Source organism: Diabrotica virgifera, chromosome 2 (genome assembly GCF_917563875.1).
Source record: "Diabrotica virgifera virgifera chromosome 2, PGI_DIABVI_V3a".
Taxonomy (NCBI): domain Eukaryota; kingdom Metazoa; phylum Arthropoda; class Insecta; order Coleoptera; family Chrysomelidae; genus Diabrotica; species Diabrotica virgifera.
In genome coordinates, this window is record NC_065444.1 from 60,540,237 (window position 1) to 60,565,858 (window position 25,622).

General features: G+C 31.7%; 1 protein-coding gene across 1 annotated transcript in view; it reads left to right on the top strand.

The window, feature by feature from the left end:
- Window positions 1-25,622, top strand: part of LOC114337345 (matrix metalloproteinase-2-like) — a 519,978-nt gene that overhangs the window by 446,331 nt on the left and 48,025 nt on the right. Inside the window, exons 3-4 of the mRNA XM_050643701.1 lie at window positions 15,654-15,800; window positions 21,419-21,561. Coding sequence (XP_050499658.1) covers window positions 15,654-15,800; window positions 21,419-21,561 — 290 coding nt within the window. The remainder of the gene's footprint in view (window positions 1-15,653; window positions 15,801-21,418; window positions 21,562-25,622) is intronic.

Genomic DNA, 25,622 nt, shown 5'->3' on the forward strand with positions numbered 1-25,622 from the left:
ACATACATATCTCAGGACTATTAGAGAGTAGGGGTCGCCAACTTCTTGAAAATTTCAAGATCTTGTTTTGATTTCAAGACAAGATCAAGACAAGAAGTAATTTTAGATTTCAAGACAAGACAAGAAATTTTATGTCAATACCAAGATTTCTTGTCAAGAAAAGAAGAAATCTTGAAATATCTTGACTAGCTAATAATAAAAACTAGATTTTATTTTAAATGACAAGTTAAGCCCATTTTTAAATCGGAATTGATAAGCCATGAATTAAGGCAGATAACACTTCTTATGGCGTCAACGCCTAGCTGATTTCTTGGCTTTGTTTATGCCATTTTCGAAAATGACGGGTAGATATTTTCGTATGTATATTTTTAGAATCTTCTGACCTAAGCTCATTTAAGTATTTTTCAATTTCATACTTCCAAGATTGTAAGTTATCATTATCAGCTTTCTTAAATAGGTAAGTAATATCTAAATCAAATTCGTTATCTTCTTTTTTCAGACTAAGTACTGGCTCTGGTATTGGATTCTATAGATCATTTTTAGATTTATTAACGTAGTTAGCTTTAAATATTTGTTCAAATTTTTGTACTGCCTCTGATTATAGAAGCTTCTCCCAAGATGAAGAGGAAAATGCCTCTACTTTAGGCCAGGATTTAAAATAACAACAATACAGTATAACCAATTAGTTTTGTTGTAGTGTTTCAGTATTTTATTTCTCGCAGCTTGAATGCAGTAAATTAATTGCTCATCGGTAGCGTCTCTATCAATTTTATTATTAAGTTCATAAGCCCATATTTCCAGTTTGTCCAAAAGTAAATTTACTCCAATTACCACCAATGGGAGTGTGCAATATTTTTCCCCTTCGAGAATTGAAGAAAGTGTTTTAAAGCTTCTCAGATACTGACAAAATTTACTGATCAGAACTATTCTTTATCGAACATTTTCCAATTAGTTCAGAGAAATAAGGAAAAAAAATATCGTGTTGGTGACACATCCCCCTCCAGGCTGAAACCAAATTTTTCGAGTAATATGGTCATCTATAATAATAACCTATATGTTTCCTGCAGCCGATTTTGATGATATACATAGTTATAAACAAATGAAGATCAAAAAACGGTAAATTTTCGCTTTTTTCGTCTCTTACAAAAAAATTGGGCATTTTAAACAAATTTGAGAGTAATAAACTCATAAACCTTATAAAAAACTTCAATATGGCGTTCGCTGAATATGTCTATCCTTATTGGTTACTTAGAAAATTGCCAAATAAATCATAAATTTTGAGTTTTTATAAATATTCATAACTTATGTAAAAATTAACGTAGAACCTTCTTATTACATGGAATGCTGAGACTTATGGTGCTTAAATTACACCCTAAATTCCAAAGCAATTGGTCAAACAGTTTAAAAGTTATTTAATTTGTTTATCCCAAATTAATTTTTTTTGCAACACTGTAAGTCAGAAAATGATGAAGTTACAGTAATATTTTGGATAGTTTATGAAAGAAGACAATTTACAGTATTAATTTAATTTAAAAAAAAATGACAAAAAATAATTATAGATTTTGCAAAATAATTTTGCAAAAACATGTGAATTAAAAAAATGGGGGGGCTAACTTTGTCCCTAAATGTCCTAGAACAGTTGTTTTTCTTTCTAAATGTGTATAAAAATTCATTCTTTACGGAATTCATTTACGGAATTTAGAATTCATTCTACGGGTAACGGTTAAAAAGTTATTCTAATTGTTTATTTTATAAGTAAGCAAAAAATGGACATGTATTTGCAAAATAATTTTACACTGTTTAAAATTATTTTTGTCATTTATTTTTAATTAAGGTAATAGTATAAATGTTCTTCTTTCATAAACTGTCCGAAGTATTATTGTAACCTCATAATTTTCTGACTTATAGTGTTGCAAAAAAAATGAATTTGGGAAAAATAAATTAAATAACTTTTAAACTATTTGACCAATTGCTTTGAAATTTAAAATATAATTTAAGTACAAGAAGTCTCGGCATTTCGCGTAATAAGAAGATTCTAAGTTAATTTTTACCTAAGTTACGAATATTTATAAAAACTCAATATTTATGATTTATTTTGCAATTTTCTAAGCAACCAATAAGGTTGGACATATTCAGCGAATGCCATATTGAAGTTTTTTATACGATTTATGAGTTTCTTACTCTCAAATTTGTTTAAAGTGCTTAACTTTTTCGTAATAGACGAAAAAAGCGATAATTTACCGTTTTTCGATCTTCATTTGTTTATAACTATGTATATCATCAAAATCGGCTGCAGGAAACATATAGGTTAATAATATAGATGTTCATACTACTCAAAAAATTTGGTTTCGGCCTGGAGGGGGATGTGTCATGAGAAAAACCTTATTTCTCTGGACTAAATTATTTAGATTTTGGTTGTCATAAAATATAGTTTTAAGCATTTTTTACACTTAAGCCCCATGTTAGGTTAGCATCTCGAAAGTTGAATGACATCTTGTAGGCACATCTAGTTCTGGCATAGTCATCTTACAATTTATGGCCTCGCAAGCACTGTTAAGTTTAAGCATTTGCCCTGAGTTTTTGATTTTTCTTACAAGGTATTTAATTTAACTTACAGAAGAGTTAAAATCTAAAGTAGTAGCATTTATAGCATTTTATACTTCATCTCCTCCTCCAAATAATCAAAATCCTTTTCGATGTCTAAACTGTTTCGATTTGGCTCAGCAATTTTTATGTAATGCTGGACAGCTAAGATTAGAATTTAGAACATGTGCGAAACATACAAAATGCTTATTGTAAGCATGCAACTACACATCAATTTTGGGTTCGTCATTTAGAATATGTGCGAAACATACAAAATGCTTATTGTAAGCATGCAACTGCACATCAATTTTGGGTTCGTCAGGAAATAAATGCAGATCAGGGACTCCCCCCAATGGCAGTGGAGGCCGTCTTATCACGCAACGCAATAAAAAGGTCGCCGTGGAATCATCCGACCAGGTAATCAAGAAATTTCAAGATCTTGAAATTTCTTGAGTCAAGACAAGATATAAAGGATCGTTTAAACACAGCGATAAATCAAACAACTTATCAAGGTCAATCGAGTTGTTGCAACTTATCATTGTGTGTAAACGGTGCATCGCACGACTTATCAAAGTTGGAGTTGGGTTGAGGTTGGTATCGGATTGCATCAACTTATCACAAGGATCGAGTTGTTTTAATTTATCGTCGTGTCTAAACGGTACAGCGATTTACCATTGGACTTGGGTTGCATCAATTTAGGAAAATCTTACAGAATTAGAATTTATTTACATATCCAATTAAATAATGTACAGGGTGATTGATTAGTGGGGTAAAGCTACGTAGATCCGTTATAGTAATAAATAGCAATAAAAGTTAATAACAAAAATTGTAGCCAACTTTGAGATTCACATTTATAAAATTAATTAGAATGTTACATAGGGTGTTCGATAACATAGTGGCAGACCAAACTTAATTTTTTTTTATTGGAACAACCTGTATTTTATTTTATATTCAAAATCTTCTTAACTTCGCCATTACAAATGTATAAAGGATTGTTATGTTATACAGGGTATTTTACAAAGTTATAACCAATTTTATATGAAAATTGTAACAAGTTAACTCATTGTATAAATAAAAATAAGCACAAAAGCAATGGATTATTGATGCCATTTTTTTATTTATTATCAAAATTTTCATAAATTATTATTCTTCTTCTTTTTGTATAGACATGGCTGTCTGTTTTTTCAATGTGCCTCTAGTAAGTTGTCGTTCCATCGTTTTCGTGGTCTTACCACTGATCGTCTGCCTATTGGGAAACCGTCTCTCGCTGTCCTGACTACTCTGTTGTCATTCGGCTTATGTGGTCATTCCATTCTATTGTTCTGTTTCTTACCCTGTCTTCTGTCGTATATCTGCACTTTTAGCTCTGTCCCGTAGAGTCTCACCATCGATTTTTCGAAGGGTTTTCATCTCCGCTGTTTCGAGCAATCTTTTTGTCCTCTCTGTGTCGGGTCGTGTTTCTGCCGCGTATGTCATTATTGTTCTGATGACTGTTTTGTAAATTCTGCCTTTCATATCTTTTCCAATATTTTTATTTCTCCATATTGTGTCATCCAGGCAACCTAAATTCAGGCAAATCTTTCATTATGCGTTTAAATTTCTCAAAAATACTATTAGTTTTCGCAGGATTCCATAGTTCTACATTCTACAGTGTGGCAAAACCAAATGGAATAGATTCATTATTTCGTAAACCGACGACTAAAAAATCCGGAAACAGGTCGATTTTTATATTTAAATTATGATTTTTTGGCATTTACATACTAGTGACGTTATCCATCTCGAAGCTAAAATAAAAAATATACATGCGGACCAATGTAAAAAAAGGTCATTTCATTGTTGTCTTCTTACCGGCGTGAGAAATACAAAATAAGATTTACTATTTTATTTGGACATAAGCCACAATTCGAGTTTGAAATCAAGTTTACTTGACGTTTCAACTTTCACTTCGGAAATCGTTATCAATATAAAAAAAAAACATTCATAAATTAAAAATTTAACTTTGTTTCTGGTGAAGCAACGAAGTTGGAAAAAGCAGAATATTATAATTGTCACCGGAAAGCGAAAAAGGTAACGCACAACTTGAAAGAACTTATATATTTCTAACTTCGTTTCTGGTGAAGCAACGCAGTTGGAACAAGCAGATATATTATAATTGTGTCACCGGAAAGCGAATATGGTAACGCACAACTTGGAAGAACCTATAGTTTTCTAACTTCGTTTCTGGTGAAGCAACGCAGTTGGAACAAGCAGATAATATTATAACTGTGTCAGCGGAAAGCGAAAAAGGTAGTCCCTGAAAACTATAGGTTCTTCCAAGTTGTGAGTTACCTTTTTCGCTTACCGGTGACACAATTATAATATATCTGCTTGTTCCAACTCCGTTGCTTCACCAGAAGCGAAGTTAGAAAACTATAGGCTCTTCCAAGTTGTGAGTTACCTTTTTCACTTCCCGGTGACACAATTATAATATATCTGGTTGTTCCAACCCTGTTGCTTCACCAGAAGCAAAGTTAGAAAACTATAGGTTCTTCCAAGTTGTGCGTTACCTTTTTCGCTTTCTGGTGACACAATTATAATACATCTGCTTGTTCCAACTCCATTGCTTCACCAGAAACGAAGTTAGAAAACTATAGATTCATCCAAGTTGTGCGTTAGGTTTTTTGCTTCCCGGTGACACAATTATAATATATCTGCTTGTTCCCACTCCGTTTCTTCACCAGAAGCGAAGTTAGAAAACTATAGGCTCTTCCAAGTTGTGAGGTACCTTTTTCGCTTTCCGGTGACACAATTATAATATATCTGTTTGTTCCAACTGCGTTGCTTCACCAGAAACGAAGCTAGAAATCTATAGGTTCTTTCAAGTTGTGCGTTACCTATTTCGCTTTCCGGTGACAATTATAATATTATATCTGCTTTTTCCAACTGTGTTGCTTCACCAGAAACAAAGTTTAATTTTTAATTTATGAATGTTTTTTTTTATATTTTCAACTCAGGCGCGCCAAAACCAACAAACCACTCGGAAACCCGTCCAAATACGTATTGCGAACCATCAAAGCTTTTGTTGAAAAACCGACAGAAGTTAGATTGTGGTGCGCCGTGTGCGTGCCGTTTGTGCGCCACTTGAAAACACGTACTAATCTGACGAATATGCTGCGCGCGAGCGGCTCGCACACCGAGCAGAGCGCATATGTATACCTCCCTTTACGATGAATTCTCTAACATTTTCTGCGAGTTAGGAAGTACCACGTTTTCAATGAGGAGTTATCTAAAAAAAAAAAAAAAGAAATTAACTATCTATGCCTGCCGCGTGGGAAAGAACTAAACTCTCGTCTCGCGTAACTACCAGCTTCCACTCTGGTTTAGCACTTCTTTGCTCTTTGCTCGTACTCTTTCTTCGCTCCATTCTGTGCACTTCTTTGCTCTTTGCTCGTGCTCTTTGCTCGCACTCTTTCTTCGCTCCACTCTGAACGTACGCATAGGGAATGTTGTATACAAATGAAAGTATGGTAATGGTACTTTTTAATAGTGATATAAAATACAGGGTATCCCATTTAAATTTTACTGAAAAAATAATGTACTTGAGTTTTAACTCACCCTTTATTAGATATAAAGTAAATTAGCAATATCAATCATTTTTAAAAATTTTGACAATAAATAAAAAAATATGGTATCAATAAACCATTGCCGTTGTGCTTATTTTTATTTATACAGTGAGTTGAACTTGTTACGATTTTCATATAAAATTGGTTATAACTTTGTAAATACCCTGTATAACATACCCAACCTTTATATATTTTGAAAGTAACAGGATCTATTTGTTTAGGATGAAAACTAGTTATAATTCATTGAAGGGTCTAAAAGGGTCTAATGTACACAATGGTCCCCTCTTCAACTTGTTGTGGTCAACTTATCGCAGCGTCTAAACAGCGTTTCAATCTCAACAAATCACAGCAACTTGTCATCACAACTAGTTGCTGTGACTTATCGCTGTGTTTAAACGCCCCTTAAGATGTCAAGAAAACGTCAAGACAAGATTTTTTTAAATTTCTTGATTTTTTCTCAAGACAAGACAAGAAGTTGTTGTCAAGACAAGAATTCTTGTCTTGTCGACCCCTATTATAGAGCTAAAAATAGATGTAGGCTACTTTTATAAGGTACAATAATATACTAAAATTTTGTTACCCGAGGACCCCCCTTCCCCTTTTCCTACAACAGTGCTCGAAATTTAACAATATTGCTCAGAAATTCAAATTCTGCATAGAAATTCAAATTCAACCAAAATAATAATTATATTAAATATTAATATACAATATATTAAATATTAATTACTTTATTTAAAATAGTTTTTGTATGTGCTCTAATATGGAAGGGCATGTTTATATTTAAACAGTTTTGCGTTTAGTCTTATAACTTCCAAAATAAAAAAATATAAAAAGCAACTTCAGATTTACTTGTTAGGGTTCGTTCTCTGTGTCATAACCGATAAATTTCGCATTCCAACAATATGCCTTCAGCTTTTGTGCGATAAATCTAATATTCCGTTTTTATAGTTCCATTAAATTATCCGCAAAATAAACTGACATCTCTACCAATTGATGAGGAAAATCTGACATCAGCCACTCATCAAAATGTTTTCAATAAAGTAAAAGTCGATCGGGACGCAAAAGGAAATGAATGGAAAATAACTAATTTTTGTGCTTCCTTATTCCATCCATCTTTGGCATCATCGTCCCAACAAATAATATTTGTATTAGCGTAGACTTCACTGCAGAAAATCAAATTTTCTTCCGTCGAAGGAAATTCGTAGCTTTTTGATTATTTGCTTTTACTTGCTGTCTTCGACGAAAGGCGACTAGCAACTCTTCGCGAATGTTTGTCAATTCGAGTCAACAAACCTTTCGTTTTTAATCTGCAGGTTATATTTGGATAAGGGATTTGATGTTTTTGATCTTATTATGACTTAATAAGTCAAGCCAGATAGAAAGAGACTAAAAATCGAAAATTGGATGGCTTGTGCAATTAAATACACTAAGCGTCAAAATTATCCCATCACCTTAAAAATGGGACATTTTTAATGTCTCATATTTCCTAAACCTGTTGTTCGATTTTATTGATTCTTTAATATGTTATAGCTTTATTCTTTAAGAATATCGATGTAATAATATTGTTGCTAAACAGATAAGTGTCATTGTATACCGGGTGTAAAAATGATAGTGTGTTTTTTCCTCCAAAGTTTGGAACACCCTGTGGAATATTCTAGCGTATATAAAATATTGAAATTAAAACTCAACTGTCACCTTAGGCCATCTAAACATTTTGCTTTTTAATTCATTCGCTTATGTTGGATAATAAAAAAGTTAGGTACTTTAACAACTAGCAACGTTCTTTATCAATACAGGGTGTTTCTAAATAAGTGCGACAAACCCCAAAGGGGTAATTCTGCATGAAAAAATAATGACAGTTTGCTTTATACACATATGTCCGCAAATGCTTCGTTTCCGAGATACGGGATGTTGAATTTTTTCTTACAAACTGACGATTTATTTATTGTTCTAAAACCGGTTGAGATATGCAAATGAAATTTGGTAGGTTTTAAGAGGTAGTTATCGCGTATTTTTTGGCATACAATTAAGAATTTTATATTCACCATTGGCGTGCATACGGGTAATATGACCGGGTAATATGACCCGTATGCAAAGGTAATGGGTTTTAGAAGTTTGAGTGGCTTATAATGATTAGTTTAAAAACAAATGGAGATAAAAGCGAGTAACGAATTTTTGTAGTTTGGAAAAAATGGCTTTTTCTTCAGAATAGAAAGATGAGCATCAGAGATACGAAAAAATGTTTAAATATAGAATTGTAGCTGGTTTAATTCCCAAGAACTTGATTTGCAAAAATTTTTTCTGCGGCAAAAATTGAGTGAGCTATCGACAATTAAAACTTGTAATAATATGCAAAAACCACCTTTACCAACTCTTTCAAAGTCACTCCTTTTTGCGACTCAGGATTTTAAAAATATTATTATTAAGAGGCTACAGTAGCGATCAACAGGTAGCAACAAACGCGTTCCAAGATTGCGGCTCTAATTTTGAATATTTTGTCGAGATATTTGGCACACATATTCGTAATATAATAAAGAATGGCAGTACAGAGCCCAATTTCAGAAATATGTTAGTACGTGGAAATTACTCTATAACTAAATAAAATATTGAAAAAGGGGGCCTGTACCGCCATTAAGAAGAAAAAAAACTTTCTTCAAATAAACTTTTTTATCCCATACCTAGATTTTGTGTAATCTTAAGAAATCGAACATATTATAACTAAATAACTAATTAGGCAACATAGAGAAATTATCACTGTCATTTTGACAAACCTGCGTCAGATTTTCTCCAATCTGTTCTGTCATCTTTATCGATATCTGTTCAGTGCAGTAGTGTGTTAATTTAAGAATTCGTTATTGTTGTTTCATAGGAAAGTAGTGTTTATTGATAGTTAATTTATTATATATTTATTGTTGTATAATTTGTTGGCCTCTTTGAAAGAATAGATTGTTGTTAATTTTAAGTTTTAGTTATATGTAGGTAGGTACGTAAATTTTACGTAAAAATATTTCGAATTCTAATGCGAGTATATAAAGTTTTAGGAGGATTTTTTATTCTAAAAATATTATCAATAGTTTAACAAAATGGAAAAAGTAAATCAAACGAAAAATAAAGTGAAACCTTCCAAGAAAAAGTCCATTAAAAACCGTGCCAAAATTATGCGAAAATCGAAATTTGTTTCGCTTCACAACAAAAAATGATTATTTATTATTGTTTTATTATTAGATATTTCATGCAAATACCTTTCTAAATACCTATCTTAACATAAAGTTTTCACCCATTATGGTTTATTTTTATAAATATCTATTTATTAATAATAAAATCGTTTTTTATTACTTCCATTTAGCGCGACTATGATATTGTCAAAATATTATTCTTAGATAATGTCAAAGATTACCACTGTTGCCAAAGTTTATGATACTATCTCCTTAAGTTATATTTTATTGCTACCTGTTGATCGCTACTGTTTACTCTTAATAGGCATAGGTATAGGTCTTGTAAAAACCTACCAAATTCTTTTTTACCAAACTTTCTAAGGTAAAAAATAATATAAAAAAATAATAAAAAATCAATATACTTTTTTTGAAAAAAAAAAAGGAGGAATCCAATTGGAAGCATAATAATGTAAGTTAGCGGTGTTTTTAGTCATTGGCCTTATTCGTTCTTCTTTATTTATAGTTAATTCGAGTATTGAGTATATCGAAAAACATTGGTTTCTTCGATAGAAAACTTACACTTTAGATAGTGAATAAATCGAAAACTATTAATTTTATCAAAAAAATGTATAGAACATTTTTTGCTTAGAATTAATGTTTTTATCAGCTTTTGTAATCAAAATATAATAAAAAATTTCCACAGCCAAGATGGGGTGGCAACCACCCCTATGATAAAAGCGCCTTTTGGCATCATATAGATTTTGATCCTTGGACCATCCACTACTTCTTCTCAAATTTTCAAGCAAATCAATCCATTCTGTAAAAATTGCGAGGTGAAAAGCTTCGGTTCCTGGAGTAATATAAACATAACAATTAGGAAATAATGTTTGTTAAAAACTTTTTAAAACTATTTCGTTTAGTTTTAGTTTTCCAAATCTCTAACATTTATTAAAACTTAAACGGCAAATAGAACGAGCTGCAAACGCTGTCATATTTTCGAGTATTTCCAAAACAATTCATAATGTTGTATTATTTCTTCCGCAATTGTTCGTGTACGTGCCTCAAGTGGTTAGGGTTAAAGATAACTAACCCCAACTAACTCCTTTTACCCCTTTTTGAGGGCGTTTTGAGGGCGAGCGAGGACTCAAATGAATTGAAACGAAATCTAGCATGTTCTGAGGACACGAGATAATCAGAGAAGACAACAATTTAATTAAAATATATATAAGGACGAGTCTGGAGGCTCTGAAATAAACTGAGGAGGTTTTTTTAGTTTCAGCTCTTCCGTCTAATCTCAGAACGACTCATTACGGATAATAAAGTGGTGAAAAATAGAGCTGGAAGTTTCTTGTTTCTATGAAAATTTAAAATTAATGTCTTCTAGAATTTATATGAAGTATAAGTATAACTAAGCCCAAGATTTTAGTTTTGAGGTAGATAACAGTAAATTTCTTACGTGAACCATTTTAATGCCTGTATTTTTGTTAATTATTATAGTTTGTAGACGGTTCTTTGTAGCACACTGTCAGTATATAATTTTTATAAAACTCATTTTAAAAATCCCAATAAATTGAATAAAATATGTCCAATTCAGAACGTTTTCGGACCTATCAGTACATCATCAGTGAATCTACAATATAATAAGTAATCCCACTATTAAAATTGAAAGATGGTTGAAATTTTGAAAGTTAAAAAATGTGGGTATGATTACTTACTCAAATACTTGCTAAATAGCCCCAAAACCAAATAGTGGTTGAAATTATAATTCAATCTACATTATGTTGTAGTAATATTGAACAGGCCAAACGCCGATGTTAAAAGATATAACCTCCGGGAACATGGTGAAACTCTACCAAGGAACTTAATCAACCATCTTAGGCCAACGTTGACTACCAAGTGTCAAAAGTTTGTAAGGAACTGTTTGGAGTGACAGTGACAGTAGAGAAGAAGGTAGTCGATTTTCAAAAGTTTTAACAAAAGGTCATGATCCAAAACAATGATAATATGATAAAAAATTTAATATCTGAAAATGCCTAACATTTAAATCTATTTTTTTTTGAAAAAGAAAATTGTGTTTTACAAAATTTTAGAATATAAAAATATTTTACTTTGACTATTTACTATAAAATTAAACTGATCAAATTGATTAAAAAGGAAGTATGAGCTGCTAGTAATAATGATAAACAAAATGATAAAAACATTTTTCATAGGTCCTGCGTATCTTCATCAGAAAAATCCCTTGTTCATCTTTGGTCACTCACTCAACCTGGGTGTGATGTGAACTTTATCCATCACAACCTCCTTGAGTGAGCGATTAAGGGAACAACTCAGCTTCATTCAAGAATTTGAAGACTACGCTACAAAACAAAAAAAAAAGATGATCATGATGGTGGTCGTCCAAGAAAATGATGGAAAGATGGAATAGTTGGTGATCTATGTAAGATGGTGTCCAGCACTGGGAGACTATTGCGTCAGACAGTCAAGAGTGGAGGAAAATAGTAAATGCAGCCAAGCCTCGCTTACAGTTGTAAAGCCAAAAAAGAAGAAGAAAAAGACTACAAAGAAGACTGTATACATCCGGCCAAGCTGTTCTAGAAATATAGATCCATATATTTGTGGTACTAAGGCAAAACCCGATATGTCAAAAATTATCGATTTTTCGTTTTTAATGCCAATATGTACATTGAGCGATAGAAGCGAAGAATAGAGCGAAGAAATATAATAAAGATATGAGCGAAGAATATGATGACAAAACCCTACATGCCTAAACCGATCCATGTAACCAGTAGATGATAAAATTAGTTTCCGATATGTCCACTATTACAACACCACCGCGAACTTTTAAACTCATCTGCTGCAAAATCACGTTTTTTGACATATTTGCCTTAGCACCACAGATATGTTCTTGTATTATTGGGTTATTGTTCTCTTGTAAAAATGTGCATGTTATTGTCATTAATTTTACAGATAAATATAAAAAATGTTTAATTTTAAATGTTTATGTAAATAAAATTAATTTAAAATGTTATTTAAAACTGTTTTTTAATGCAACCACTGACCGATTTGTTTTTCATTTATATAATTATTAATGTGTGTATAAAATTCAAATATTTCAAATAAAAAAATATGTATAAATTTTAAAAACTGTGCATATATTTGCGCATATTTTGGAATATTCTAGTGCATATAATAGGACTGCAAAAATTTGATTATAAAGTTTTTACTTCGACTCGTATTTTAAAAACACTCCTTCGACTTCTCACGCTTTCAATTTTGTTTCAGTGTAAGAACGAAAAATGTGGACAATAGGGAACTTGCACTAAAAAATTTTTTGCATAAAATTGTTAATTTATGTTTTAAAATGTTATATTCAAAATATTACGTCTTAACAATGAATAGTGTACGTACAACATGTGGTCAAAGTTCCGCGCCTAAAATTTCAGTTTCAAACAACTTCAAAAGCGAGAGCTGGGGTCTGACGTCACAGGCCACTCGTATCGTTTGCCCGTTCGGTGGGCTATTGCATTTAATGCAGTTTTCCCATAGATAAATAATATATGTAGTTGAAATATCTTGTTTTACTCTGTGGCAAAAATGATTTTTTCTGTGACAGGCAAAATATTAACATTTTATCTCTGTTGACATGTATCAAAAAGTTCTTTTTTATGAAATTACTTTTGTCGTTTCTTGTGTTGAAGAACAAAGAAGAAACAAGTAACTTAAAAATAAACAAAACTTTTAGTAATAAAAGTAAGAGTAACTAAAAAGTATTGGTGCTACTATAGTATGCGGTCTACAGTTGGGTTTCTACTATAGCTTGCGGTCTACCGAGGGATGCGGTGTAAGTATAAGCTGAGATTATAAAGATATTAACTTGTAAAATTACGATAATGATTCTTCTTATTTATGCGTATTATTAACTTTGTAAAGAAGGATTTTGTTGGCAATGTACACGTTCTATCGGTACGTCTGCTAATCACCATAATCTTTTCTCAGAAGGCTTTGAACACAATAATGAAAGGCTCCAGTAGGTACTAATAAACATTACAATAAAATATAATCTTTATTATAATGCAAATTACACCGTAATCTTTTCCAGGATATACGAAATCCTTCGATTAGAGGTAGGTAGATCAAACCCACGGGGTAAACCGTGTACTATAATATAATGGTACCAAACTATTGTTATAAACGGTTGTTATATATCAATTTCAGTTTAAAACTAAGCTGATTGGGGAACTACTTATTACAATATATAAGACGAACATAAATAATACCTAGGAATTTTCCATTAAAGACGATTAAAATGTAATATACCCGTGATACCTACCCTAATCGCGTTGTTTCCGACTGCTAGACCGGTTGAGCGTGGCCCGTGACGTCGGACCAATAGAAGGACGTTCAAGAGCCTCCTAAGATATTTGAATTTTATAGCATTTTCAAAGCGTCGTAATTATCGTACGGGTTAAAAATATTTGTTTTTTTCGCATGCACGCGTTTTAAGATCATGTTACCTTATGTTTTTTAATATCATTTTAATATTTAAAAATTTATGCAAGTTCCCTATTTAACCTAAAATGGTTTTTTTTATTTTATTTAGCTGAATGGCTCGATAACTAATGGCCATTGGCATAAAATGTTATTTGATTTTAAAATGTTTTTTAATGCAACTATTGACTGACATTTATTTTTGGTTTGTTTGTCATTTATATAATTAATGCGTATAAAAAATATTGCATATCTAAAGAAAATATATGCATATATTTGCGAAAATGTGTGCATATACACTCACCGGCAGAGAAAACGGGCACCCCAAAAAATGGGTCATTTTTAATGTCTTGTATTTCCTAAACCTGATGTCCGATTTAAGTAATTTTTTTTAATATGTTATAGCCTTATTCTTTATCAATATCGCTGTAATAATATTGTTGCTAGACAGGTACATTGTCATTGTATACAGGGTGTACGAATCAAACTGTGTTTTTTTCTCAAACTTTGGAACACCCTGTGAAATGTTCTAGCTTTTATAAAATACTGAAATTATAACCAAACTATAGCCTCAGGTTTTCTTAACATTCTGTTTTTTGATTCATTCGCTTATGTTGGATAATAAAAAAGTTTAGCACTTTAACAACTACCCCTGTTTTTCGTTAATACAGGGTGTTTTTAAATAAGTACGGCAAACTTTAAGGGGTAATACTGCATGATAAAATAATGACAGTTTGCTTTATAAACGTATGCCCGCAAATGCTTCGTTTCCGAGATAGGGGGTGTTGAAATTGTTCTTACAAACTGACGATTAATTTATTTCTCTAAAACGGTTTGTGATATGCAAATGAAATTTGGTAGATTTTAAGAGGTAGTTATTGCGCATTTTTTGGCATACAATTAAGAATTTTATATTCACCATTGGCGTGCATACGGGTATAAATATTTTAGATATATCCCGTATGCACACCAATGGTGAATATAAAATTCTCAATTGTATGCCAAAAAATGCGCAATAACTAGCTCTTAAAACCTACCAAATTTCATTTGCATATCACAAACCGTTTTAGAGCAATAAATAAATCGTCAGTTTGTAAGAACAATTTCAACACCCCCTATCTCAGAAACGAAGTATTTGCGGGCATAAGTTTATAAAGCAAACTGTCATTATTTTATCATGCAGAATTACCCCTTAAAGCTTGCCGTACTTATTGAAAAACACCCTGTATTGACGAAAAACAGGGGTAGTTGTTAAAATGCCTAACTTTTTTATTATCCAACATAAGCGAATGAATAAAAAAACAGAATGTTAAGAAAATCTGTGGCTATAGTTGGGTTTTAATTTTAGTATTTTATAAAAGCTAGAACATTCCACAGGGTGTTCCAAAGTTTGAGAAAAAAACACAGTTTGATTCGTACACCCTGTATACAATGACAATGTACCTGTCTAGCAACAATATTATTACAGCGATATTGATAAAGAATAAGACTATAACATATTAAAAAAATTACTTAAATCGGACATCAGGTTTAGGAAATACAAGACATTAAAAATGACCCATTTTTTGGGGTGCCCGTTTTCTCTGCCGGTGAGTGTATTTGCGCATATTTTGGAAAAAGTTTTACAAAAATATTTGCATATATGTTCAGTCTCTATTGATAGATAATAAATAAAAGAATATAGTAAGTGTAGTCTAAAGAGATTGAGATTGCAAACTTGTCTACTTATACAAAAATTTTGTTATAAAGTTTTCTTCGACTCGTATTTTAAAAACGCTCTAACGCCCTTTCGGCTTAACTTTTCACCCTTTCAATTTTGTTTCAGTGTAAGAACGAGAAATGTGGACAATTTAAACTTCGACGAAGTCCGGTACGTCATATCCAGGGCTTTGCAGGTTTGGTCCAAGCATTCCAAGCTGACCTTCCAGGAAGTTGACAGCGACAAGGCGGACATATTGATCTACTTTCACAGGTAAGAGAATATTTTTGCGATATTTTCGATATTTTTAAGACGGGGATCATAGAAACGACAGGTATTCGTTTTATTTGAAAAAAATATATGTCAGATTTTTACGTAGTGGTTTCTTTTTAAACGTCACAACACATGATCCTTTTGATTTAGGTAAAGATTATTGAACTAAAAAGAATGGCAAAAAGATGGTAAAAAAAAAACAAAAAATAATAGTATAAAAATTCGACAAAATACCCATTACCCGAATTGAATATTATATTTAAATAATTATTTTTTATAAATAGCTTATTCAAAGTATGCATAATTCCAGTAACAAATAACTTTCTATCGCTATTTACACAAATGTATTCCTAATAAATGCAAAAAAATCGTTTATTTTGTTATTTCGAATTCTCTCTCTTAATGTTGACAGTAATTGAAATAAGGCTATCATTTTTTACATCTTAGGTGTTTTTTTATTTATTAAGTAAACTCATTTATAAAATGTATATATTTATTAAATATTTATTAAAAGACCCTTAAGAAGGGGGTAAATCTTCTAAAGATTGTGTCAGGCCGTGTCCCGTTAAGGATGACCTGGGGTGTGCTGGATGCAGAGTGGAAGGGTCCATGCGCACGGTCCTCCCAGAGGAGTCGTGCTCACAAATACACCCATAGCTCCCTCTCCTATCCTGTCCCGATTGAATATTCTGCACTCGAATACACAGTACTCGGCTTCGTTAGCCTAAAATATGTGCAGTTTCCATCCGCTACCTTCCCAATCCTTTCTAAGTAGGTCAGTCCTGTAAGGTAGTCAGTCCTGTTAGGAACTGAGTTAAGAAGAAGTTTATGTCTTTGTCGCCGCACTTCATCCAGCCTGCCATATTTGGAATTAATACCCTCGTCGAGACCGCACTATATTCGTGTGTCCATTCTTCCTGCCACTCCGTTATGGTGCTAATCCTAGCTACTATTTTCTCTTGCTCATCCTTCATGTAGGTTTCCGCCCTTTCCTTCACCATCAGGTGGATGGTTAACACACCCCCCGTTGATGTTGTTCTATAGGCACGTGCTGCCCTTAGTAGTGCTTTTCTTATATAGGTTATCTTGCTACCACTAGATATTTCGTCTTCAATATACTGACATTTGCATATTTGATTATAAGAAAGGATTTGTCCGGTCCGTTGTATCATATCCTGCCTTTTAGGATCTTGTTAAGGTGTGGCATAAAGGCCTGTTGTATAAAGTGGAAAAGAATATGCCTAATGAAATATACCTGATATTAAAATCATATAGGTATTATGAGTTAGCGATTTTTCCAAATCAAAGCAAGAAATGCCTAACTTTTCAAATATCATCCGTCAATCCGGAGTTCCTCAAGGTAGTGTCCTTGGTCCCTTCCTTTATCTCTTTTATGCTGCTGACATACCTGCTGATGATAACATTACTATGGCCACATTTATCGACGATACAGGAATCGAAAATTGAAGAAAAATCTTCTGTGTAAAATGTATATTTATTTTAAAAACCCCATTAAAGGACTACAATTACAAAACAGAACGTTTTCGCTCTAAAGAGAGCATTATCAGTGTTCTTTGCAAGCTCTACATGTTAAGCCACCAAAAATACATGGGTTAAACCCTTAAAATGTCGACTAAAATCCTTACATTGAAATGTTATATACTAAATCCTGACGATGGATGAAATTAATAAAGATACCCTAAGGCATTATATGACTATTCCACGAAGCACGTGGGTGGTTGAGTCGAAATCTCTGTCTTCACAAAGAGAAAGGTGAAAGCCAACTATAGGAATCCTTACATCAGACGAAAACCCAGATAGAGCTTCTCACAAATTGCAAAACTATTTAAATTCACTTCAAAATTTTTAGAAAATGGAAGATTAAAGTAAATGGTGAAAAGTATTTAAAAATTACGTCCATAACAAGAAGTATCGACTGCCCACAAGTTTATATTAATATCATTTCTATCCCCCTAAAATCAGATTTCAAGTATCTGGGACTCCATTTGGACCGAAAGCTGACATGTAAGAACCACGTCAAAACCAAGAAAGCACAACTAAACTTAAAAGTTAGACAAATGTACTGGCTTCTAGGTAAAAGAACCCAATCATTACAAAACAAAGTATGTATTACTATACAAAATTATACTAAAGCCGATATGGAGCTATGGTATAGAGTTATGGGGCTGCAGTAAACCGCGCAACACTAAAATACTGCAAACTTCCCAATCAAAGACGATGCGCATGATAGCAAATGCACCATGGTACGTTTCCAATATAACTATCCATAATGACCTTGGGATACCATTCATTGAAGATGGTATTAAACTACACGCAAACAAAGCCCAAGAAAGAAATTTTGCCCATGAAAATCAAACTATAAAACAACTCTACCAGCCGCCACTTGTGGTAAGAAGACTGAAAAGGACATGGCCAGAAGACCTAACTGATTAGGTAGGTGTATTGGAGAACCATCGATGGATGGTGCCCAAAGCATGCCACGATTCAAAACTGTTTGCTACTATTTGCTAAATACTTTGTGTTGTAATTAGAGTAGATTGTAAATTTACACCTAATAAAATGATAAAAAAAATAGGATCTTGTCAAAACATAATGATGGAATTTAGGCGGTGGAATTCAGTTGCGATTTTAAATTTACACTACTATTGACACCCAATCCTTAAAAGTGAAAATAATAAAATTTGGAATAGCTTGCCATGCAAGGTTAGACCTTTTTTTCGTTTAAACCGACTGGACTATTAGTGCAGTCACTGAAGGTTTTCACCTCCGATTTAGTTGAACCTCCATCGATTTTCATGAAAATTGGTGAGTAGTTAGAGGATACCTCAAGAAACAAACGTGACATGATGCCAACTTGCGCTTCTACCCTGGGGGTGGCTTCCACCCCGTTTCGGGGATGAAAATTATTTTATTAAAAATATTATCATAAATAGATAGAGGGACAAATTCTAAGCAAAATTTGTTATATAAAGTTATTAACATAATGTAATATTTTTTGAGTTATTAAAGGCCAAAGATTTTATTTTTTCGTAAAAAAATGCATCTTTTAAAGCTTTTTTTCACGTATAACTCAAAAACTATGAGCTTTTACAAAAAATGTATTATTACCAGATTAAAGATAATAAAAAATTGAATACACTCTTTACTTAAAGAACTAAACTAATGTTAATTCAAAGTGAGTTATGGGTAATTGAATGTATATTTTTTCGACGAGAACTCAAATCTAAGTATTCAAGCTTAAATAACGGGAAAACGATGCATTTTATGAAATATACCTGCTAAACACTTGTCAAAGTACTTCGAAATTCTTATCAAGTGAGCTCCAGAAGAAGTTAATAGCATCAAAATTAAGCAAGTTATGATGAAAATAAGAGAACCTTTTTGGTTTTTTAGGAAAAAGTTAAAAATAAAACATACGCCAATTCCACAAAAATTAAAATTTATAGTAATCCTTATAAGAATTTCTTTATATTAGCATAAGTAATGATTTCAACAATTTTCACCGGTTTAGAATGCTTATTTTTGAAAAAAAGATATATTTTAAAAAAATCTGAATTTTAAAATTATTGTCATTTTCATTTTTTTTTTTTGATAATAACTCCAAAAATACTCAATATACGTAAAACATGATTTATAACCAAATTTTAGTTTTTTCTATACCAAATAATTTACCTTTTTTACTATTTCTGTAGGATGAATTAAAAAAATCTGAATTTTAAAATTATTGTCATTTTCATTTTTTTTGTTTGATAGTAACTCCAAAAATACTCAATATACGTAAAACATGATTTATAACCAAATTTTAGTTTTTTCTATACCAAATAATTTACCTTTTTTACTATTTCTGTAGGATGAAAAATAACCGAGATAGAAACGTTTAAAGCTTAAATTTTGCTGCCAGAACCATGTAACCGTGGCCATTTAACCTTTGATTTTTAAAAAAGTAAGGAGTTTCAAAGATTAAATTTAACTTATTTTAATAGCCTTTGGAATTATCTTTCAAATCGTTTTTATGTGATCCTGATGTAAAAATTAACGGAGTTATTTAAAAAAAAACCTTACAATTTTTTGGAAAAATTTTTAAAAGTTAAAGTTTGAAAAAAATTTGGTGCATAAATTCTAATGCTATCAACTTGTTCGGGATCTCATTTGATAGATATTTCTAAGTACTTTCATAAATGTTTAATAAGTTTATGTTATAAAATGCATAATTTTCCCGCAATTTAAGCTTGAATACTTAGATTTGGGTACTCGCCGAAAAAAATATACAGTCAATTACCTATAACTCACTTTTAGTCACCACTAAAAGGTGTTTTTGGTAAGGAGTTTACGTCATTTTTAATTATCTTCATTTTTGGTAATTATAATTTTGTTGTAAAAATTTATAGGCTCTGAGTTATTTATGAAAAATCGGTTAAAAACATGCATTTTTCTCACGAAAAATTAAAATCTTTGATCATTAATAACACAAAAAGTTTTGATTTATTTTAATAACTTTATATAACACATTTTGCTAAAAATTTGTCCCCCTATCTAATTATGGGGTTATTTTTAATAAAATTATTTGCACCCCCGAAAAGGGGTGGCATCCACCCCCAATGTAAAAGCGCAAGTTGGCACCATGTCACTTTTGTTCCTTGATATATCCTCTAACCACTCACCAATTTTCATGCAAATCGATGGAGGTTCAACGAAATCGCAGGTAATAGCTCATATCCACCTTCAGTGACTGCAGTATATACGAAAAATATAAATTCAGACATTATAACGTCGTGATCACGGTCTGATCAGTGATAATTATAGGGGTGATACGAATGAAAATTGATCTTTTTCTGATTAAGCGTCAAGTGAAGTGTAAAACTGATTTTACTTTACTAATCAAATGCAGTAATAAAACCCTACCACTGTATCTGTTCTACTTCTCTATTCCTTATTCCTTTTATTACCTAAGGTTAATCTAATGGCTAAGACTAATTTGTTTTTTCCAATATTGGGATATAAAACTATCATTAGATGAAACATTTCCACATAGGTTTATGGTGCGTCATAAAATCGGAATGTTTCCAGGGCAATAGGAAATGTAATTGAATTTCCTATTTGAAGGTTAAGACATATTGTCTAGACTCTGTTGACAATGGGTGAAATTAGGAATTGTTGATCATCCATCACAAAGTTAGTTTCGATTAATTTTTCTTTAGACCAAATCCTTATCGATTCAGATAGGGATATACTTTAACAGCCTTATTGTTATTGAATAAAATTTAATCTGACTCATTTATATCGGCAAATATTTTCAAATAAAAATTCGCACTTAACTCAAAATCGACAGAAAGTGGAGTTGGCTGGTTTTGGCAGTAAGCCGACGATATATTTTAATAATAAATTAAGTCGATATTAATTAGTTCAAGCAAATATTTAATCGATAAATAAGATTTCTGTTGTCAATAACGATTTTTCAATGCTAATAGTGACCTCCTCTACATAAGATTATAATAGTTCCTTTTTTTACAAGCTAGTGTTAACATTTTTTTTATTATTTGTAGGTACATTTATTTTTACAACTTATAATTAGTTCTGCTCTTTCTATTTGTTTTTAGAGGATCTCACGGTGACAACTTCCCCTTCGATGGTCCTGGAAAAGTTTTGGCTCACGCATTCTTTCCAACGGGTGGTTGGTCGAGCGTGGAAGTCCACTTTGATGCAGACGAAAAATGGACGACGAATTTTGACAATGAGGATGGTATGTAATGTTTGATTTATATATTAAAGAATAGTACAGGCACATCATAAAATAAATTTTAAAGGTGAGAAATGCCATCAAAATTTAATACATAGCAAATGAGGCCATTTTCTTTCACTGTTTCTGTAAAGATTGGGAGATATGCTTCTTTTCATGAGCATTTTTCAGTGCGTCACAAATGATAGAAAAAAAGGTAAGTCCGTGATAATATACATTTTAGTGACATGACATTTTAGTTAAATCTGACAGTTGTCAAATTTTATTTGCAATTTGGCATAAAAACAAATCAATTGTGTTTATTGCATTTATAAAATGGTATTTTCTTTGATTTGTATAGTCTTTTAAATTGTTCATATTATATTCGTAGATATAATTCGCAAATTATTTTATTTTCGATTATAGCGCCATCTATTGACAACTATAATAAATGTTATAAATGTCACCGACGAAATGTAATCACCGACGTGCGTTTTTTCTGTCACATACTATTTAATGCGTTAGAAAGAAATCGAAAAACTGAAACGTCGTGACGCACTGAAAGATCCTCATGAGAAAAAGCATACATTTGTTTTATACAGGGTGTTTCATTGGGAAACGGAAATACTTTAATGGTGAATAGAGGTCACCGAGCCGGTTCTAGATATACAACATTTTTTGCCCTATCGTCCTTTATAACCGAGCTACAGGGTGTTTTATCGATTTTGCCCATTTCTTTCCTAAGCCATAACTTTAGAACCACCCTGTATATTTTTTTGATATTTGGTACACATATGTCTCATTTAAAACCCAAACGACCGTCATACTAACCATAAGAAAAATCCAGGTCCGGATTAACAAAAAATTATAAAGTAATTGTGACCTTAAAACAACACCCTGTATATTAAAATTTTGAAAATATGTTTGCATATTTGAAAAGAGCACAAAAAAGTAAGTTTAATGGTTCGCTTCAATTTTCCGGCCAGACAATTTTATGACTTTAATTTTGAAATTATTTTTAAGAACTCGTGACATTAAAAAGCAGATGTTATTAACTTTTAGTTATAAATTATTAATTTAATTAATTAGAATTAACAAAAAAACATAAAGTAATTGTGACCTTGAAACAACACCCTGTATATTGAAATTTTGAAAATTTGTTTACGTATTTTAAAAGAGCATCAACAATTGCGTTAAAAGGTGCATGTCAAATTTTTGCGCAGATAATTTAATTACGGCAATTTTGAAATCATATTGATTAATTCTGTCAAGGTCACAATAAGCTGCCAGAAAAATGAAGAACAATCCCAATGTAATTAGAAAATCTAGAAATTAGAAATCTTTTAAAACGAGCAAGAAAATGCATCGAACAAAATGGCGGACATTTTGAGCAACTGTTATAAGTTCAAATATTTTTAATTTATGTTAAATTGTTGAATTGTTTAAACAATTTTTTTTATTAGATATAGCTGTTTTTTTAATTGTTTACTAAATCATTAAAATATCCCAATTCTCGCAATTCTAATTTTTAATGATGTGCATACAGCTACAAATCCAGAGAATCCATGAAGCCACCGTAGTAAATAAGTATTAAGTATTTTTAAAATAAGTATTGATTCATTAATATTAAATTATTAAAAGTTAATAATACATACCTGGTTTTTAATCTCAGAGTTCTTTAAAATTTCAATATAATTTCAAAATTGATGTAATTAAATCAACGCCGAAAAAATTAAAATGAACCTTTAATCATAGTTTTTTATGCTCTTTTAAAATGCGCAGACAAATTTTCAAAATTTCAATATACAGGGTGTTGGTTCAAGGTCACAATTACTTTATATTTTTTTGTTAATCCGGACCTGGATTTTTCTTGTCATTAGTAATTGGGTCGTTCCAATGTGGTAAAAACGTATTGATTATTTTTAAAATGAGTATTTTAATAATTTATAACTAAAAGTTAATAATACCTGCTTTTTAATTTTAATATCAGAGTTGTTAAAAAATTCAATATAATTTCCAAATTAAAGTCATAAAATTGTCTGGCCGAAAAATTGAAGCGAACCATTAAACTTACTATTTGTGGTCTTTTCAAATATGCAAACAATTTTTCAAAATTTGAATATACAGGTTGTTGTTTTAAGGTCAAAATTACTTTATAATTTTTTGTTAATCCGGACCTGGATTTTTCCTATGGTTAGTGTGTCGGTCGTTTGGGTTTTGAATGAGACATATGGGTACCAAATATCAAAAAAATATACAGGGTGGTTCTAAAGTTATGGCTTAGGAAAGAAATGGGCAAAATCGATAACACCCTGTAACCCGGTTATAAAAGTCGGCAGGGCAAAAAATGTAGTATATCTAGAACCGTCTCGGTGACCTCTATTCACCGTTAAAGTATTTCTATTTCCCAATGAAACACCCTGTATAAAACAATGTGGAGTAGGCTAAGTTACTTTTGTTTGCTGATATTGTGGAAACGTAATGTAGTGACAGGAGTCACCTTCGTTGGTTTAAGGGGTAGTTCATTTTTAGCATAAACAGCTATAGTGTATAATAGTGTATGGTATATAATGTAATTTATTTCGTATTAAGTAGCGATCTCTATAGAGTCAGTAAAATTGTTGCATCGGTCCCCCACGAGGTATTTGACTGCATTTTTAGTAGGTTAACTCTGGATTGGATAAAAAAACCACATTTAACCAAAGAACGGATAGAGTAAGGAGAAGAGGCATGCCCAGAGCACGATTTAAGGAGAAAATAGAAGACAACTTACGAGAAAAGGGTACGAAATTGGATAACCAAGGCGAATGATAGGAAGAAATGGAAGCTAATTCTCGAACAGGCTAATACCCACCATGGGTTGTAGAGCCATGATTAGGATGAATTCTGAATTGGCAAGAACGTTGCAGATTGGTTATATAGCTCTTCCGTTTAAGTTACATTTATAAGAAAGTCCTAAGAGATTTATTTCTTCTGTCTGTTTGAGGATAACTCCGGTTAATGTTAATTGAAAATTAGGATAATTTTTTCTTTTGCAAAAAATTAAATAACGTGTCTTTTCCCCACAGAATATAAAACCCGTATTTTGAGACCAGCTTTCAATTATTGTGTGTAAGGCAATTTGCAATTTATTTTATGTGATCCCAGAGTTATATTGTTTGTAGATAAATGACCAAGTCTTATAGGCTTGCTAGTAAATACAGGTAGCTTTATTTAACTTACAATAATATTTATTGCAATTAGAAAGAGTATTGGACTAAGAGTTGATTCTTGTGGAGTGCCGTTAAGATATAACTTTATTAATTCTAATTCGTAAAATTCGTGTTGTTGTAAAAAAGCCTTTCTTATGTCAAAGGACAATAAGTTTTTGATTGCGCAGAAAAGATTTATGTATAGCTGACTCAAGTGTTATTGTATTGTCTGTTGTGGATCTACCCATACGAAATTCTTTTGGTCTGACTCTTATTAGGTTATTGATTTCGAGATGCCATTTAAGACGATAATTAAGGATTTTTTCTAAAAGTTTGCAGGTACAGCACGTGAGTGATATTAAACGATAGGAGTTTGGATTGTATTTTGTTCTTCTTCTTCTTTTTGTATAGACATACCTCTGTCTGTTTTTTCAATGTGCCTCCAGTAAGTTGCCGTTCCATCGTTTTCGTGGTCTTCCCACTGATAGTCTTCTTATTGGAGAAACGTCTATCGCCGGCCGTACTGCTCAATTTGTTGTTGTTCGTCTTATATGGTCGCTCCATTCTATTCTTCTGTTTCTTATCCAGTTATTAATGTTTCCCACCTTGCATGTCCGTCGTATATCTGTACTTCTAGCTCTTTAACATAGTGTCTTACTACCGATTTTTCGAAGGATTTTCGTTTCTGCTCTTTCTAACATTTGTTTTATTGTTCTTATGACTGTTTTGTAAATTCTGCCTTTCATTTCGTGTCTTGGGTTGTCTTTTTATTTATTATATTATGTAATGATTGGAATTATAATTGTCTTTGACCATAGTTTAGGAAGTTCACCTTGAATAAAAATATTGAAATTATATATAAAAATATGAACTAACGTTAGTTTTGAATTCAGA